This window comes from Pristiophorus japonicus, chromosome 8 (genome assembly GCF_044704955.1).
Source record: "Pristiophorus japonicus isolate sPriJap1 chromosome 8, sPriJap1.hap1, whole genome shotgun sequence".
Classification (NCBI taxonomy): domain Eukaryota; kingdom Metazoa; phylum Chordata; class Chondrichthyes; family Pristiophoridae; genus Pristiophorus; species Pristiophorus japonicus.
The window spans coordinates 88,866,063-88,882,717 of record NC_091984.1 but is presented as its reverse complement, the minus strand read 5'-3'; the positions used below and the strand labels follow the sequence as shown (position 1 = coordinate 88,882,717).

Here is a 16,655-nt window from a genome sequence, read left to right as displayed (position 1 = left end):
TTCTACCCTCTTGAGCATCCCTGATTATAATCGCTCAACCATTGGTGGCCGTGCCTTCTGTTGCCTAGGCCCTAAGCTCTGGAATTCCCTGCCTAAACCTCTCTGCCACTCTATCTCGCTTTCCTCCTTTAAGACGCTCCTTAAAACCTACCTCTTTGACCAAGCTCTGCCCTAATTTCTCCTTATTTGCTTGATGTCAAATTTTTTACCTTCTCAATGCCAGTTATAATGGAGAAGTGAGCTTCCATAGAACCTGGGCTTGACTATGATTACCACTGTAATATAAGATGTAGAGCACAAAATATATAACTTCCTCTGTAAAAGTTTGGCACAAGCATGAAATGAGTTTCTCACTTTATACTTATGTGACTTCTGCTAACGCTTGCGAATGGAGAAAACTTTATTTGAAGATATTTAAATGAAGCTTATTCATTAATCTTACTTAATGATTAATTATATTATAAAAATCATCAGATTTCAAGTACCTGTGAATTTAATTCACTTTATACAAATAAAAGCGCTGAGAAAAAATTCAGAAGTTATGTGTTTGACCCAGTAAAGATTAAATAGTTTATTGGAACCTTCTGCTTTATTTCTTAAATAGTTGATGACGTTTTATTCGACCCATGTATTTAGTTTGGTGCAATGGCACAGTTACAACTTTAGTTCACAATAGTGCCTTAGCAAAATCATTTTGTTGTATACGAATACTTACCACCATGTTGAAATTGAGAGGCCAAACTCCCATTAATTTTCTTTTATCCCTTTGCAATTCTAATCCACTTTTCCCTCCTCCTTTTCTGAAGGCAATGATTCATGCTGATGAATGGGTCCACACTGGCAGCGTTCACATAGCTCAACCAAGTGGCATTCTTCATATGTAAATTGACAGGTTGTTTGGCAATAAAGGACATTGCAGCTGAGCCTGATACTGCCTTCACCCACACATGTACACTTTTAATCAGGAGTGAATGGACCGTGATCAAGTATAGGTTCTAGCTGATTTTTCCCCTTTCTGTCCTGGGTTGTTGTGCTTAATTGTAGCACCCCTATTGTTGCCTTGCTTCAGATCAGCTAGTTCAGCATAAATCAGGGATCTTGCTCCAGGGATCAGGCAAGCTGGCAGGAAGGGGCCTCTAATGCCTTCTGAAAGTCCGTATACACAACATCAACTGTATGAGAATGATTACAGCACAGAAGGAGATCATTTGTCAAGCCCATGCTGGCTCTCTGCAAGAGCACTTCAGCTAGTCCCACTCCCCCACCCTTTCCCCATAGCCCTGCACATTTTTTTCCTTCAGGTACTTATCCAATTCCCTTTTGAAAGCCACGATTGAATCTGCCTCCACCACCCTTTCAGGCAGTGCATTCCAGATCATAACCACTCGCTGCATACATTTTTTTTCCTCTTGTTATCTTTGGTTCTTCTGCCAATCACCTTAAATCTGTGTCCTCTGGTTCTCGACCCTTCTGCCAATGGGAACAGTTTCTCTCTATCTCTACTCTGTCTAGAACCATCATGATTGTGAACACCCCTATCAAATCTCCTCTCAACCTTCTCGGCTACGAGGAAAAGAACCCCAGGTTCTCCAGTCTATCCACATAACTGAAATCCCTCATTCCTGAAACCACTCTTGTAAATCTTTTCTGTACCCTCTCTAAAGCTTTCACATCCTTCCTAAAGTGCCCAAAATTGGACACGATGCTCCAGTTGAGGCCGAGCCAGTGTTTTATAATGATGCATCATAACTATCTTACTTTTGTGTACTATGCCTCTGTGTCAAATTAATCTGTTTTGTCTTATAACACTGCTGTGAAGCACCTTGGGACGTTTTACTACATTAAAGGCGAATATAAATAAAAGTTGTTATTTATGAAGCCTAGGATCCAATCTGCTTTTGTAAACATTTTCTCAAACTGCCCTGGCACCTTCAATGATTTGTGCACATATACCCCTAAGTCTCTTTATTCCTGCACCCCCTTTAGAATTGTACTGTACCCCTTAGAAGATGAGAAGGGGGATTTAATAATGGGAAATGTGGAAATGGCTGAGACCTTAAACAATTATTTTGCTTCAGTCTTCGCAGTGGAAGACACAAAAAACCAAACCAAAAATTGCTGGTCACGGGAATGTGGGAAGGGAGGACCTTGAGACAATCACTATCACTAGGGGGGTACTGCTGGACAGGCTAATGGATCTCAAGGTAGACAAGTCCCCTGGTCCTGGTGAAATGCATCGCAGGGTATTAAAAGAGATGGCGGAAGTTATAGCAGATGCATTCGTTATAATCTACCAAAATTCTCTGGACTCTGGGGAGGTACCATCGGATTGGAAAGCAACTAATGTAACGCCTCTGTTTAAAAAAGGGGGCAGACAAAAGGCAGGTAACTATAGGTCGGTTAGTTTAACATCTGTAGTGGGGAAAATGCTTGAAGCTATCATTAAGGAAAAAATAGCGGGACATCTAGATAGGAATAGTGCAATCAAGCAGATGCAACATGGATTCATGAAGGGGAAATCATGTTTAACTAATTTACTGGAATTCTTTGAGGATATAACGAGCATGGTGGATAAAGGTGTACCGATGGATGTGGTGTATTTAGATTTCCAAAAGGCATTCGATAAGGTGCCACACAAAAGGTTACTGCAGAAGATAAAGGTAGGTGGAGTCAGAGGAAATGTATTAGCATGGATAGAGAATTGGCTGGCTAACAGAAAGCAGAGAGTCGGGATAAATGGGTCCTTTTCGGGTTGGAAATCGGTGGTTAGTGGTGTGCCACAGGGATCGGTGCTGGGACCACAACTGTTTACAATATACATAGATGACCTGGAAGAGGGGACAGAGGGTAGTGTAACAAAATTTGCAGATGACACAAAGATTAGTGGGAAAGCGGGTTGTGTAGAGGACACAGAGAGGCTGCAAAGAGATTTAGATAGGCTAAGCGAATGGGCTAAGGTTTGGCAGATGGAATACAATGTCGAAAAATATGAGGTCATCCACCTTGGAAGAAAAAACAGTCAAAGGGAATATTATTTGAATGGGGAGAAATTAAAACATGCTGCGGTGCAGAGGGACCTGGGGGTCCTTGTGCATGAATCCCAAAAAGTTAGTTTGCAGGTGCAGCAGGTAATCAGGAAGGCGAATGGAATGTTGGCCTTCATTGCGAGAGGGATGGAGTACAAAAGCAGGGAGGTCCTGCTGCAACTGTACAGGGTATTGGTGAGGCCGCACCTGGAGTACTGCGTGCAGTTTTGTCACCTTACTTAAGGAAGGATATACTAGCCTTGGAGGGGGTACAGAGACGATTCACTAGGCTGATTCCGGAGATGAGGGGGTTACCTTATGATGATAGATTGAGTAGACTGGGTCTTTACTCTTTGGAGTTCAGAAGGATGAGGGGTGATCTTATATAAACATTTAAAATAATGAAAGGGATAGACAAGATAGAGGCAGAGAGGTTGTTTCCACTGGTCGGGGAGACTAGAACTAGAGGGCACAGCCTCAAAATGCAGGGGAGCCAATTTAAAACCGAGTTGAGAAGGAATTTCTTCTCCCAGAGGGTTGTGAATCTATGGAATTCTCTGCCCAAGGAAGCAGTTGAGGCTAGCTCATTGAATGTATTCAAATCACAGATAGATAGATTTTTTAACCAATAAGGGAATTAAGGGTTATGGGGAGCGGGCAGGTAAGTGGAGCTGAGTCCATGGCCAGATCAGCCATGATCTTTTTGAATGGCGGAGCAGGCTCGAGGGGCTAGATGGCCTTCTCCTGTTCCTAATTCTTATGTTCTTATGTTCTTTAGTTTGTATTGCCTCTCCTCATTCTTCCTACCAAAATGTATCACTTCACACTTTTCTGCATTAAATTTAATTTACCACATGTCCTCCCACTCTGCCAGCCTGTCCATGTTCTTTTGATGTCTAGCACTATCCTCCTCACTGTTCACTATACTTCCAAGTTTTGTGTTATCAGTAAATTTTGGAATTGTGCCCTGTACACGCAAGTCTAAGTCATTAATATATATCAAGAAAAGCAGTAGTCCTCGTACCGACCCCTGGGGAACACCACTGTGTACCTTCCTCCTGTCCTAAAAACAACCGTTCACCATTACTCTCCGTTTCCTCTCACTTAGCCAATTTGGTATCCATGCTGCCACTGTCCCTTTTATTCCATGGGCTTAAACTCTGCTGGCAAGCCTATTATGTGGCACTTTGTTGAACATCTTTTGGAAGCCCATGTACACCACATCAACTAGATTGCCCTCATCAACCCTTTCTGTTACCTCATCAAAAAACTCAGTCAAATTAGTTAAATATGATTTGCCTTTAACAAATCCGTGCTGGCTTTCCTTAATTAATCAACTCTTGTCCAAGTGACTGTTAATTTTGTCCCTGATTATCATTTCTAAAAGCTTCCCGACTACCAAGGTTAAACTGACTGGTCTGCAGTTGCTGGGTTTATCCTGAGACCCTTTTTTGAACAAGGGTGTAAAAATCGCACTTCTCCAGTCCTCTGGCACCACCCCTGTATCTGAGGCGGATTGGAAGATTATGGTCAGTACCTGCGCAATTTCCTCCCTTGCCTCCCTCAGCATCCAGGATGCATCCCATCTGGTCCTGATGATGTATCTACTTTAAGGACAGCCAGCTTTTCCAGTACCTCTTTAACAATTATTATCCCATCCAGTATCTCAACTACTTCCTCTTTCATTATGACTTTGGCAGCATCTTCTTCCTTGGTAAAGGCAGATGCAAAGTAGTCATTTAGTACCTCAGCCATGCCCTCTGTCTCCATGTGTAGGTCTCCATTCTGGTCCCTAATTGGCCCCACCCCTCTTCTTACTACCCATTTATTATTTATATGCCTATAGAAAACTTTTGGATTCCCTTTTATGTTAGCTGCCAGTCTATTCTCATACTCTCTTTTTGCCCCTCTTATTTCATTTTTCGCTTCCCCTCTGAACTTTCTATATTCAGCCTGATTCTCACTTGTATTCTCAACCTGACATCTGTCATATACCCAATCTTACTCTATCCCTTTTGTCATCCAGGGAACCCTGACTTTGGTTGACCTTCCTTTCCTCATGGGAATGTACCTCAACTGTGCCCAAACCATTTCCTCTTTAAAGCCAGCTCATTGTTCGATTACAGTTTTGTTAGCCAATCTTTAATTCCAGTTTACCCGGGCCAGGTCCTTCTAAACCCACTGAAATTGGCCCTCCTCCAATTAAGTATTTTTACTCTAGATTGCTCTTTGTCCTTTTCCATAGCTAACCTAAACCTTATAATACTGTGATCATTGTTCCCGAAATGTTCCCCTACTGACACTTGCTCCACTTGACCCATCTCATTCATCAGAACCAAATCCTCGCTGGGCCAGAAATGTACTGATCAAGAAAGTTCTCCTGAGCACACTTCAGAAATTCTTCCTCATCTCTGCCCTTTACACTATTACTATCCCAGTCTATATTAGGATAATTGAAGCCCCCCCATTATCACTACTCCATAGTTCTTGCACCGCTCTGTAATTTTGCTGCAAATTTGCTTCTCTATATCCTTCCCACTAGTTGGTGGCCAATAGAATACACCTAGTAGTGTAATGGCACCTCTATTGTATCTTAACTCTAACCAAATAGATTCTGTTTTTGACCCCTCCAGGCCATCCTCTCTCTCCAACACTATAATATTATCCATAATCAATAATGCCACCCCAGCTCCTTTCCTTCTTTCCCTAGCTTCCCTGAGCATCTTGACCTAGAAATTGGCCTCATTAGTGCCTCACAATATCGCCTCAGAGGGGCGATAATGGGGTGCTAACTGGCTTGCGACTGGGCGTGGCGATAACATCGACTCCCGCCATATTTGACGGGAGTTTTGTGGCAGCAATAGAGCATTGTGCCCCGATCTCCATCACCTGGAGAACGTGACGCCATCGCCGTGTGCAGTGCCCCGGTAACGCCCCAGACCTGAACTTAGCAAGCACCCCTGCAGCATTGCTGGACCGAAACACCGGCAGCTGCAGGAAGGGTCCATCGGGAGGCCGGGCACATCGGAGGACGATACCGAAAGGCGAGGTGGCCATGGTAAGTTTTTTAATAAATTGCCTTCACTCTTGAGGGTTTATTGCGGGTTCCTGCCCGCAATCGATCAGCCCGGCACTCTGCTTGAGTGCCGGGCTGATCGGACGGGATCGCGGCTGCCAGCATGGAGAAGGTAAGTTTATTTTTCTTTGCAGAGTGTGCAGCGATGGCCCTTCCCTTTAAAGGAGGGAGAAGCTTTTCAATGCAGCAGTGCTGCATGGCCCAGTGTGTAGCACTGCTCCACGCAACGCCTCGCCTGCTGCCTGATTTAGCGCTCCACTTCCTTCCTGGAGCGCAAATACCTATTTTTTAAAAGTTTGAAAATATTAGCGCCTGCCGCTAATTTTTGAAACTTTTAAAAGTTAGCACCCCAAAAGGGGGAACTCCTAAATTTCTCCCACCTTGTATCCAGGAATATTTATACCCAACCCTGCCCTTTTTGAGCCAGGTCTCCGAAAACGCCACATCATATTCCCATGTGTCTATTTGCACCTGCAGTTCACCAACCTTATTTACCATGCTTTGTCATTTATACACATGCACTTTAAACCTATCTTAGATTTGTATTCTTTCTTCGTCTGACGCTACCTAATAATGCACTATTTCTTACTCTAGTGCTATCTGTCTCTCCAAACCCTTTGTGCATCTTGTTTCTCCTTTTTTAATGCTACATCCTGGTAACCACTCCCCTGCCAAATTAGTGTAAACACTCCTCAACAGCACTGGCAACTCCTGTACCCCCTCCCCCCCACACCCCCCGACCCCATGAGGATATTGGTCCCAGCTCTGTTGAGGTACAACCCATCCGGCCTGTACAGGTCCCACCTCCCCAGAACCGGTCCCAATGCCCCAGGAATCTGAAGCCCTCCCTCCTGCACCATCTCTCCAGCCACGCATTCATCAGCTCTATCCTATTTCTGTACTCACTAGCTCTTGACACTGGGATTAATCCGTAAAATACTACCTTTGAGGTCCTCTTTTTAATCTCTTTCCTCGCTCCCTAAAATCTGCCTGTAATACCTCATACCTCTTTCTACCTAGGTCGTTGATACCGATATGGACCATGACCTCTGGCTGTTCACCCTCCCCCCTCAGAATGCCCTGCAGCCGTTCAGTGACATCCTTGACCCTGGCACCAGGGAAGCAACATACCACCCTGGAGTCATGTCTGCGGCCAGAGAACCGTTATTTTATTAAAGAACTTAGGAGGAGTAAAAGAAGAAACTTCAGAAGGGCATAATTGTATCGATAAAATTGTCAGTCCAGAAAGGTTGTAATGGGGTGGGGTGCGGAGAGAGGTTGGCTTTATGTTTTGTAATTGACTGTATATGATGCACAATTAATAATTAAAACTTCGGTCCTTTACTCTGACTTCCCTTTTTCTTCACTTGCAGGGATTTCTGTTTCAGTTTTTGCACAGGATCCAGAAACAACCTTTGAGATTCCTCCATGGAATTTTACAATGCTGTGCCCACTGCACAAGCAGGCAGAGGGTGAAGAAAACAGAAGCTGGCAGCCCCAGGCACGTAGGAATTCAAGCAGTCACCACTCTTGGCTTAATGAGTATGTGAGAAATGCAAACACATCGCGTTCAAATAACACCAGCCTCAAAGAACGGCATGACCAAGATGGCTTCAGTTGTTGCCTTTGGAAAGAAGCTGATATGCATTGCCCGGCACAACTCATCAGTAAAGAACAAAGTAAGAATCCAGCATTCTTGGAATGCGTTATCATTTTTTAAAATGTTTGTTAAAGTCAATTTGTTACAGAAACAACATTGAAAAGCTACAGCTTGCGTAAACTAATATTAAAGGGAATCAATGTGAAAAAGTTTCACTGAGGATTCAATCCAACTGCAGTAAAACTAAATGACAACAGATGTATGTTGACCATGCATTCCAATTCTAATTTCCTTGAAGGAATCATTATTAACTGGTAGATTTTATGAAAGTTCTATTGCAAACCTATCAAAATAGAGATGAAGATCTATTATAAGTGAGATACAAAAAAAAGCTTTTTAAAAAAAAATCACACCATAATGGCATAATGGCAAAATTCATCGACATACCACCTGCGTACCGCCCAAAAATGTGATTTTGGTGGAAAAACACCTACATACCGCCAACATACCGCTCGGTGTAATATTCATCATTGACATACCGCTGAGCGGTATGCATACCACCTGCCGTGCAGGATTGTCCGCATACCGCCCAAAAAGTCCGATTTTCATCGCATACCGCCGACATATCACCGGAGCTGCATACCGTCCTGGAAAAGGTGGTTTTACACAATGTTAAGTGGGCGGGAATGGGCGGAGGGCTCGGAGCAGTCATTTTGGAAATCGGGAACTGTCAGCTAAAGCAGCACCTCTGTATTTCTGAAGTGAACAGTGATTTTACAGTGCAATTTAGTGGAAAAGGTATTTTTTATTGTTATTGAGTAACTTATTAAGATAGAAGGCATTTTAGTTATATTTTTTTCATTGAAAAATATTGTGGAGATTTAAAAAGAATGGGGCCTGTACTATCTCAGCCTGTATTGCTGACTACCTGTCTATTGGAGGAACCAGATGTGAGAAGATTTATAAATGAATGCTTTGCTTGAATGTGGAGAGCTGCGTTTTGGGACCCTGATGACTGTTACCCCAAAAGTTTGACACTGTACAAGAGTGCTTAAATTCAATTCAAACGTTTATGTAAAAATCTCAAAAATATACAACAATTTAAAAACTTTATAAAACAACTAACAACTTTAATAACAACTTTAATAACAACTTTTTAATAATAACTTTAATAATAACTTCAACAAAACTTTAACAAAACTTTAATAAACTTTTACAAATCAAACTTCAATTATTCAATGAACAAGTACAACAAAAGACCCTTTACTCTCCTCGACCACGACCTCGACCGTGTGCTCCACCACCGTTGGGACTATTCCCCCCTTTCTTAACCCCGCCCTGCCCTTTCTCACTGCCCCTCGGCCCGGATCTCCCCGTGGTGGTATCAAGCTGGTGTGCAGCACTGCACCCTGAGTGCTGTTGCTGTTGTTGGGGTTCAGACATTGCAGGCGCAATAAATGGGGCCTCAGGAGAAGTTCGTGATGTGGAAGGCACGGCTTCAGGGCTGGAAGATGTTGTCATCTCCCCACCCTCAGGTGCTGTTGGCCTGACTATTATGGCATGGGGGGGGGGGGGGGGGGGTGGGGATCTGCGCCATGTCCCGATCCCGTCGATTGCCGCATGGCTTTGACGGCGTCGGCGGTTTGCTCCATTGCGGTGATCATACACAACATCCTCCAACTGACGCTCTGATAGAGCTGCGATGTTTGTGGCTATCATAGTCATGGCCTTGAGCAGCTCTCGATCTATATCGACACTGGCCTGTGACAGACGCATCATGTCCTGGTACACGCCTACAGCAACGAACTTTGCTGCACCAACCTCCGTCGCTGCGGCAAAGGAGCTGCAACATTGGGGGTGCATTACTGTGCACCACTTGATCCCACAGAATCAGAGGAGCCATGGGGGAATCCCCTGAATACAGACTCAGTGGTGGACGATGTTCCAGCTGTCCCACATGGAGCTGGTGTATCCTCCTCCGTCTCAACCCCCACCCCACCTCCACTGGCTCTAGGATCAGCGGCTCTTCCTCTTCCTCTTCATCATCTCTGGCAGTGGTGAAGTCGGGAGAGGGCTGGGTGACACCAGAAGTGGAGGCAATGGGTCTGTCGTCTGGTCTCTGTGTCGGTATGGTCTGAATCGTCCAAGTCTGGAAGTACAAAATAACATTTAAAAATACTTGGCACCAGGGGAGGGGTCAGGGTTACATGAGCACATCATCATCATAGGCAGTCCCTCGGGATCGAGGAAGACTTGCTTCCACTCTTAGCATGAGTTCTTAGGTGGCTGTACAGTCCAATACGAGAACCACAGTTTCTATCACAGGTGAGGCAGATAGTCGTTGAGGGAAAGGGTGGGCAGGGAGCCTGATTTGCCGCACGCTCTTTCCGCTGCCTGCGCTTGATTTCTGCATGCTCTCGGTGACGATACTCGAGGAGCTCAGCGCCCTCTCGAATACACTTCCTCCACTTAGGGCGGTCTATGGCCAAGGACTCCCAGGTGTCAGTGGGGATGTTGCACTTTATCAGGGAGGCTTTGAGGGTGTCCTAGTAACGTTTCCTCTGCCCGCCTTTGGCTCATTTGCCGTGGACGAGTTCCGAGTAGAGCGCTTGCTTTGGGAGTCTCGTGTCTGGCATGCGAACTATGTGGCCTGCCCAGCGGAGCTGATCAAGTGTGGTCAGTGCTTCAATGCTGGGGATGTTGGCCTGGATGAGGACACTAATGTTTGTGCGTCTGTCCTCCCAGGGGATTTGCAGGATCTTGCGGCGATATCGCTGGTGGTATTTTTCCAGCAACTTGAGGTGTCTACTGTACATGGTCCACGTCTCTGAGCTATACAGGAGGGCGGGTATTACTACGGCCCTGTAGACCATGATCTTGGTGACAGTTTTGAGGGACTGATCTTCAAACACTCTTTTCCTCAGGCAGCCGAAGGCTGCACTGTCGCACTGGAGACAGTGTTGGATCTCATCATCAATGCCTGCTCTTGTTGATAGTAGGCTCCCAAGATAGGGGAAGTGGTCCACATTGTCCAGGGCCACGCCGTGGATCTTGATGTTTCGGAGGCAGTGCTGTGCGGCGAGGACAGGCTGGTGGAGGACCTTTGTCTTACTAATGTTTAGCGTAAGGCCCATGCTTTCATACACCTCGGTAAATACGTCGACTATTTCCTGGAGTTCAGCCTCTGTGAGTGCAGAGACGCTGGCGCGTCTGTGTACTATAGCTCGACGACAGAGGTTGGAGTGGTCTTGGACCTGGCCTGGAGACGGCGATGGTTGAACAGCTTCCCACTGGTTCTGTAGTTTAGCTCCTCTCCAGCGGGGAGCTTATCAACTGTGTGGTGGAGCATGGCAGTGAGGAAGATTGAGAAGAGGGTTGGGGCGATGACGCAGCACTGCTTGACCCCGGTACAGTGACGTATCGCTTAAATGTCCACCACTGCTGCAGTACTACATTACATATCGCAGACAGACAATACATATATGCATTGCATTACATGCCCCCAACATTGCAGTACATCACATGAGGCCAACATTACAGTGCCATAAACTTATATTACATTACATCAGGTCAACATTATAGTTACAGTCACATTACATGATATGAGAGGGCCGCAACACAGACTGGATTGTATTCAACTTACCATTCTGTGTGAGTGGGTCAGCTTCAATGTCGATGGTGGCATGGTTGCTATCCCCAATCAGAGACAGGGCACGGATCTCGATGTCAGTCAGAGGCTCTTGGGTTGTGGGTCCTCCACTTGTACGCTGCTGACCGGCTGCTGAACCGGTTCTGGGGGAGGTGGGACCAGTACAAACCGGATGGTCTGCACCTAGGCAGGACCGGAACCAATGTCCTAGGGGGAGTGTTTGCTAGTGCTGTTGGGGAGGAGTTAAACTAATATGGCAGGGGGATGGGAACCAATACAGGGAGACAGAAGGAAACAAAATGGAGACAGAAGCAAAAGACAGAAAGGAGATGAGTAAAAGTGGAGGGCAGAGAAAGCCAAGGCAAAAAAAAAGGGCCACTGTACAGCAAAATTCTAAAGGGTCAAAGTGTAATAAAAAGGCAAGTCTGAAAGCTCGGTGCCTCAATGCGAGGAGTATTCGGAACCCAGGAGAGGGCTCTCAGCTAGTTAGAGTGGGTGAGAGCGCAGATGAACAGGACCCCAAGAAAGAATGCAAAAGGCAGGAGGCAACAGAGCAGAGTAGCACTGGGGTAAGTGTAAACCACAAGGTGATAGGAAGGGACAATATGTATGAATATAAAGGTGCTGCAGGAGGGGTCAAAACTAAAAATCATGGTTTAAAAACTATATTAAAACACTCTATCTAAACGCACGCAGCATTCGAAATAAAGTAAATGAGTTGACGGCACAAATCATTACAAATGGGTATGATTTGGTGGCCATTACAGAAACGTGGTTGCAGGGTGGCCAAGACTGGGAAGTAAACATACAGGGGTATCTGACAATTCAGAAGGATAGACAAGAAGGGAAAGGGTAGCTCTGTTAATAAAGGATGATATCAAGGCAGTTGTGAGATGATATTGGCTCTAATGAACAAAATGTGGGTGGAGATTGTAAAGTCCTGTCCCCTCAGTACAGATTCACACGAGGCATGTAGTGAAGTCAAGGTCACTCTGGACCTGCACCTTTATTTCACAGCTCTGGAATGCTGCACTTGCCTGAGACCTGTCCTTATATACCTGCCTCTTGCAAGTGCACCCCTGGTGGTAAGGTATGCTGGTGGTTACAGGTCATATCTTATTACAGTCATGTATAGCATGTTAGGATTCAGTTATATATAATAATGTAAGATACATGACAGAGATTATAGATAATAAGGGGAAAAAGTCACTGGTGGGCGTAGTTTATAGGCCCCGAAATAATAACTTCACGGTGGGGTGGACAATAATCAACGGAATAATGGAGGCATGTGAAAAAGGAATGGCATTAATCATGGGGGATTTTAACCTACATATCGATTGGTCAAATCAAATCGCACGGGATAGCCTGGAGGAAGAATTCATAGAATGCATACGAGATTGTTTCTTAGAACAGTATGTTACAGAACCTACAAGGGAGCAAGCCATCTTAGATCTAGTCCTGTGTAATGAGACAGGAATAATAAACGATCTCCTCGTAAAAGATCCTCTCGGAATGAGTGATCACAGTATGATTGAATTTGTAATACAGATTGACGGTGAGGAAGTAGTGTCTCAAACGAGCATACTATGCTTAAACACAGGGGACTACAGTGGGATGAGGGCAGAGTTGGCTAAAGTAGACTCAGAACACAGACTAAACAGTGGCACAATTGAGGAACAGTGGAGGACTTTTAAGGAGCTCTTTCATAGTGCTCAACAAAAATATATTCCAGTGAAAAAGAAGGGCGGTAAGAGAAGGGATAACCAGCCGTGGATAACCAAGGAAATAAAGGAGAGTATCAAATTAAAAACCAATGTGTATAAGGTGGCCAAGGTTAGTGGGAAACTAGAAGATTGGGAACATTTTAAACGACAGCAAAGAATGACTAAGAAAGCAATAAAGAAAGGAAAGATAGATTATGAAAGTAAACTTGCGCAAAACATTAAAACAGACAGTAAAAGCTTTTACCGATATACAAAATGGAAAAGAGTGACTAAAGTAAATGTTGGTCCCTTAGAAGATGAGAAGGGGGATTTAATAATGGGAAATGTGGAAATGGCTGAGACCTTAAACAATTATTTTGCTTCGGTCTTCACAGTGGAAGACACAAAAACCATGCCAAAAATTGCTGGTCACGGGAATGTGGGAAGGGAGGACCTTGAGACAATCACTATCATTAGGGAGGTAGTGCTGGACAGGCTAATGGGACTCAAGGTAGACAAGTCCCCTGGTCCTGATGAAATGCATCCCAGGGTATTAAAAGAGATGGCGGAAGTTATAGCAGATGCATTCGTTATAATCTACCAAAATTCTGTGGACTCTGGGGAGGTACCAGCGGATTGGAAAGCAGCTAATGTAACACCTCTGTTTAAAAAAGGGGGCAGACAAAAGGCAGGTAACTATAGGCTGGTTAGTTTAACATCTGTAGTGGGGAAAATGCTTGAAGCTATCATTAAGGAAGAAATAGCGGGACATCTAGATAGGAATAGTGCAATCAAGCAGACGCAACATGGATTCATGAAGGGGAAATCATGTTTAACTAATTTACTGGAATTCTTTGAGGATGGTGGATAAAGATGTACCGATGCATGTGGTGTATTTAGATTTCCAAAAGGCATTCGATAAGGTGCCACACAAAAGGTTACTGCAGAAGTATGCGGAGTCAGAGGAAATGTATTGGCATGGATCGATAATTGGCTGGCTAACAGAAAGCAGAGAGTCGGGATAAATGGGTCCTTTTCGGGTTGGAAATCGGTGGTTAGTGGTGTGCCACAGGGATCGGTGCTGGGACCACAACTGTTTACAATAGACATAGATGACCTGGAAGAGGGGACAGAGTGTAGTGTAACATAATTTGCAAATGACACAAAGATTAGTGGGAAAGCGAGTTGTGTAGAGGACACAGAGAGGCTGCAAAGGGATTTAGATAGGTTAAGCGAATGGGCTAAGGTTTGGCAGATGGAATACAATGTTGGAAAATGTGAGGTCATCCACCTTGGAAAAAAAAACAGTAAAAGAGAATATTATTTGAATGGGGAGAAATTACATCATGCTGCGGTGCAGAGGGACCTGGGGGGTCCTGGTGCATGAATCCCAAAAAGTTAGTTTGCAGGTGCAGCAGGTAATCAGGAAGACGAATGGAATGTTGGCCTTCATTGCGAGAGGGATGGAGTACAAAAGCAGGGAGGTCCTGCTGCAACTGTACAGGGTATTGGTGAGGCCGCACCTGGAGTACTGCGTGCAGTTTTGGTCACCTTACTTAAGGAAGGATATACTAGCCTTGGAGGGGGTACAGAGACGATTCACTAGGCTGATTCTGGAGATTAGGGGTTACCTTATGATGATAGATTGAGTAGACTGGGTCTTTACTCATTGGAGTTCAGAAGGATGAGGGGTGATCTTATAGAAACATTAGATAGACGCAGAGAGGTTGTTTCCACTGGTCGGGGAGACTAGAACTAGGGGGCACAGCCTCAAAATACGGGGGAGACAATTTAAAACCGAGCTGAGAAGGAATTTCTTCTCCCAGAGGGTTGTGAATCTGTGGAATTCTCTGCCCAAAGAAGCAGTTGAGGCTAGCTCATTGAATGTATTCAAATCACAGATAGACAGATTTTTAACCAATAAGGGAATTAAGGGTTATGGGGAGCGGGCGGGTAAGTGGAGCTGAGTCCACGGCCAGATCAGCCATGATCTTTTTGAATGGCGGAACAGGCTCAAGGGGCTAGATGGCCTACTCCTGTTCCTAATTCTTATGTTCTTATGCTATTGCAGATGTCATCTTCTGCAGAAATGAAAGTAAATGCAAGTAAAAATCTTCAATTCATTTAACACCACATACACACACACACACACTAAAAAACACTGCGTTGATCCTCTTGTCATTGCCTGAAACCACGAATACTTCGCCGTAACCCTAAGATAAATAACATCATCAGTGTGACACGGAACCTACATTTAAATGGTACATGGCACATGGGAGGTACATAAATCAAATCATTACTTATTCTTGCTATCCTCACCAGGTCATTCCACTCTTATGGCATCTTTCCCTGGTGCATACCATGGTACTTTTGGAGGACACACCTCCCCGATCTCGTCCCATATCCTGTTGTACTCCTTTGGGGGGGACTTTCCATGACCACCCTTGATTAACTCAGTGTACCTCTCTGGAATATTCTCGAGAAGGGCAGGTAACTCCGTCTCGTCGAAGGCGGGTGCTCTCAACCACCTGCCCTTTTCAATGTTCCTGCGCTTCGAAATTTTTTTTAACATTTCCATAATATTTATATTATGATTTTTGCTTTGTAAAATATGTCATCTTACTCTTCAAACTGTCGAATTATTAGTAGTGATGAATATTCTTTAACTCTGCAATGTGTTTTTAAAGTAACTGCCCGTCGACTAGCTTGCTGCTCCTTCTCACTCTCTCTCCCTCCTCCACAACTCACTGTGCATGCGCAGGTGACCCCGACCCCCGAAATCACGGGTAAAACTTTTCTGTGAAAAAACCGGGGGATCGACCATTAGGTTACATATCTCCCACTGCAGACTGCTGACATAACGCCGAAAAAATCGACCAATTTTGTCCTCTTCGATCTCGGGGGTGTGCCAGCGGTTTGAAATGATGCACTGCTGGCATACTGCCGAGAAATGGGCGGACCTTCTGCATTGACCAATTTCGGGCCCATTGTCCTTTCATCTCTTGGGTGTAAATCCAGGCCATAGTGATTGAGAGGAAGGTTTCTGACCTCTGCTGGCTGTAAGGGTCCTACATAAATTCTCTTGATTAATGCATAATAGCACATCGAAAGAAATAAAGAAATATGGAAAAGAGTCTTTCCCCAGTAATTTTTACCTGTTGAATGATTATATTTTTCTGTGTTGAATTCTTTATTTACTATTTTTTTTCTGTAAAAGATACATATATGTTATTGTATTTTCTCTTCCCCTATGGGGGTCCTGCGGGAAGGAGAAAAGAGAACAGTAGAAGTATGTGGGTTTGTATATTCTAAGCCCATACAGCGGAGCCTGGTCTCCAGTCATCTTGGATCCCTTTGCCACTGGACCAAGACCTTGCTCTGTCAAGCCCGTGTAATAGCTGGTGTGCAACGGCCACCCCACGTTAAAAGAACTCACGCACAGGCATCTTCCACCCTTCAAAATGATCTGTCAAAGCTTCCTTGGAAAAAGTGTAACATCCCCACCAACACCTGGCCCAAGACTGCACAAAGTGGAGGAAAAGACATCCGGGAAGATGCCGAACACCTCGAGTCTTTATGCCAAGAGCAAGCTTAAACCAAA

General features: G+C 44.6%; 1 protein-coding gene across 1 annotated transcript in view; it reads left to right on the top strand.

The window, feature by feature from the left end:
• The first annotated feature begins 6,205 nt into the window (after positions 1–6,205).
• lepr (leptin receptor) overlaps positions 6,206–16,655 on the top strand; it is a 198,597-nt gene continuing 188,147 nt past the window's right edge. Inside the window, exons 1-3 of the mRNA XM_070888241.1 lie at positions 6,206–6,214; positions 7,123–7,195; positions 7,476–7,781. Coding sequence (XP_070744342.1) covers positions 6,206–6,214; positions 7,123–7,195; positions 7,476–7,781 — 388 coding nt within the window. The remainder of the gene's footprint in view (positions 6,215–7,122; positions 7,196–7,475; positions 7,782–16,655) is intronic.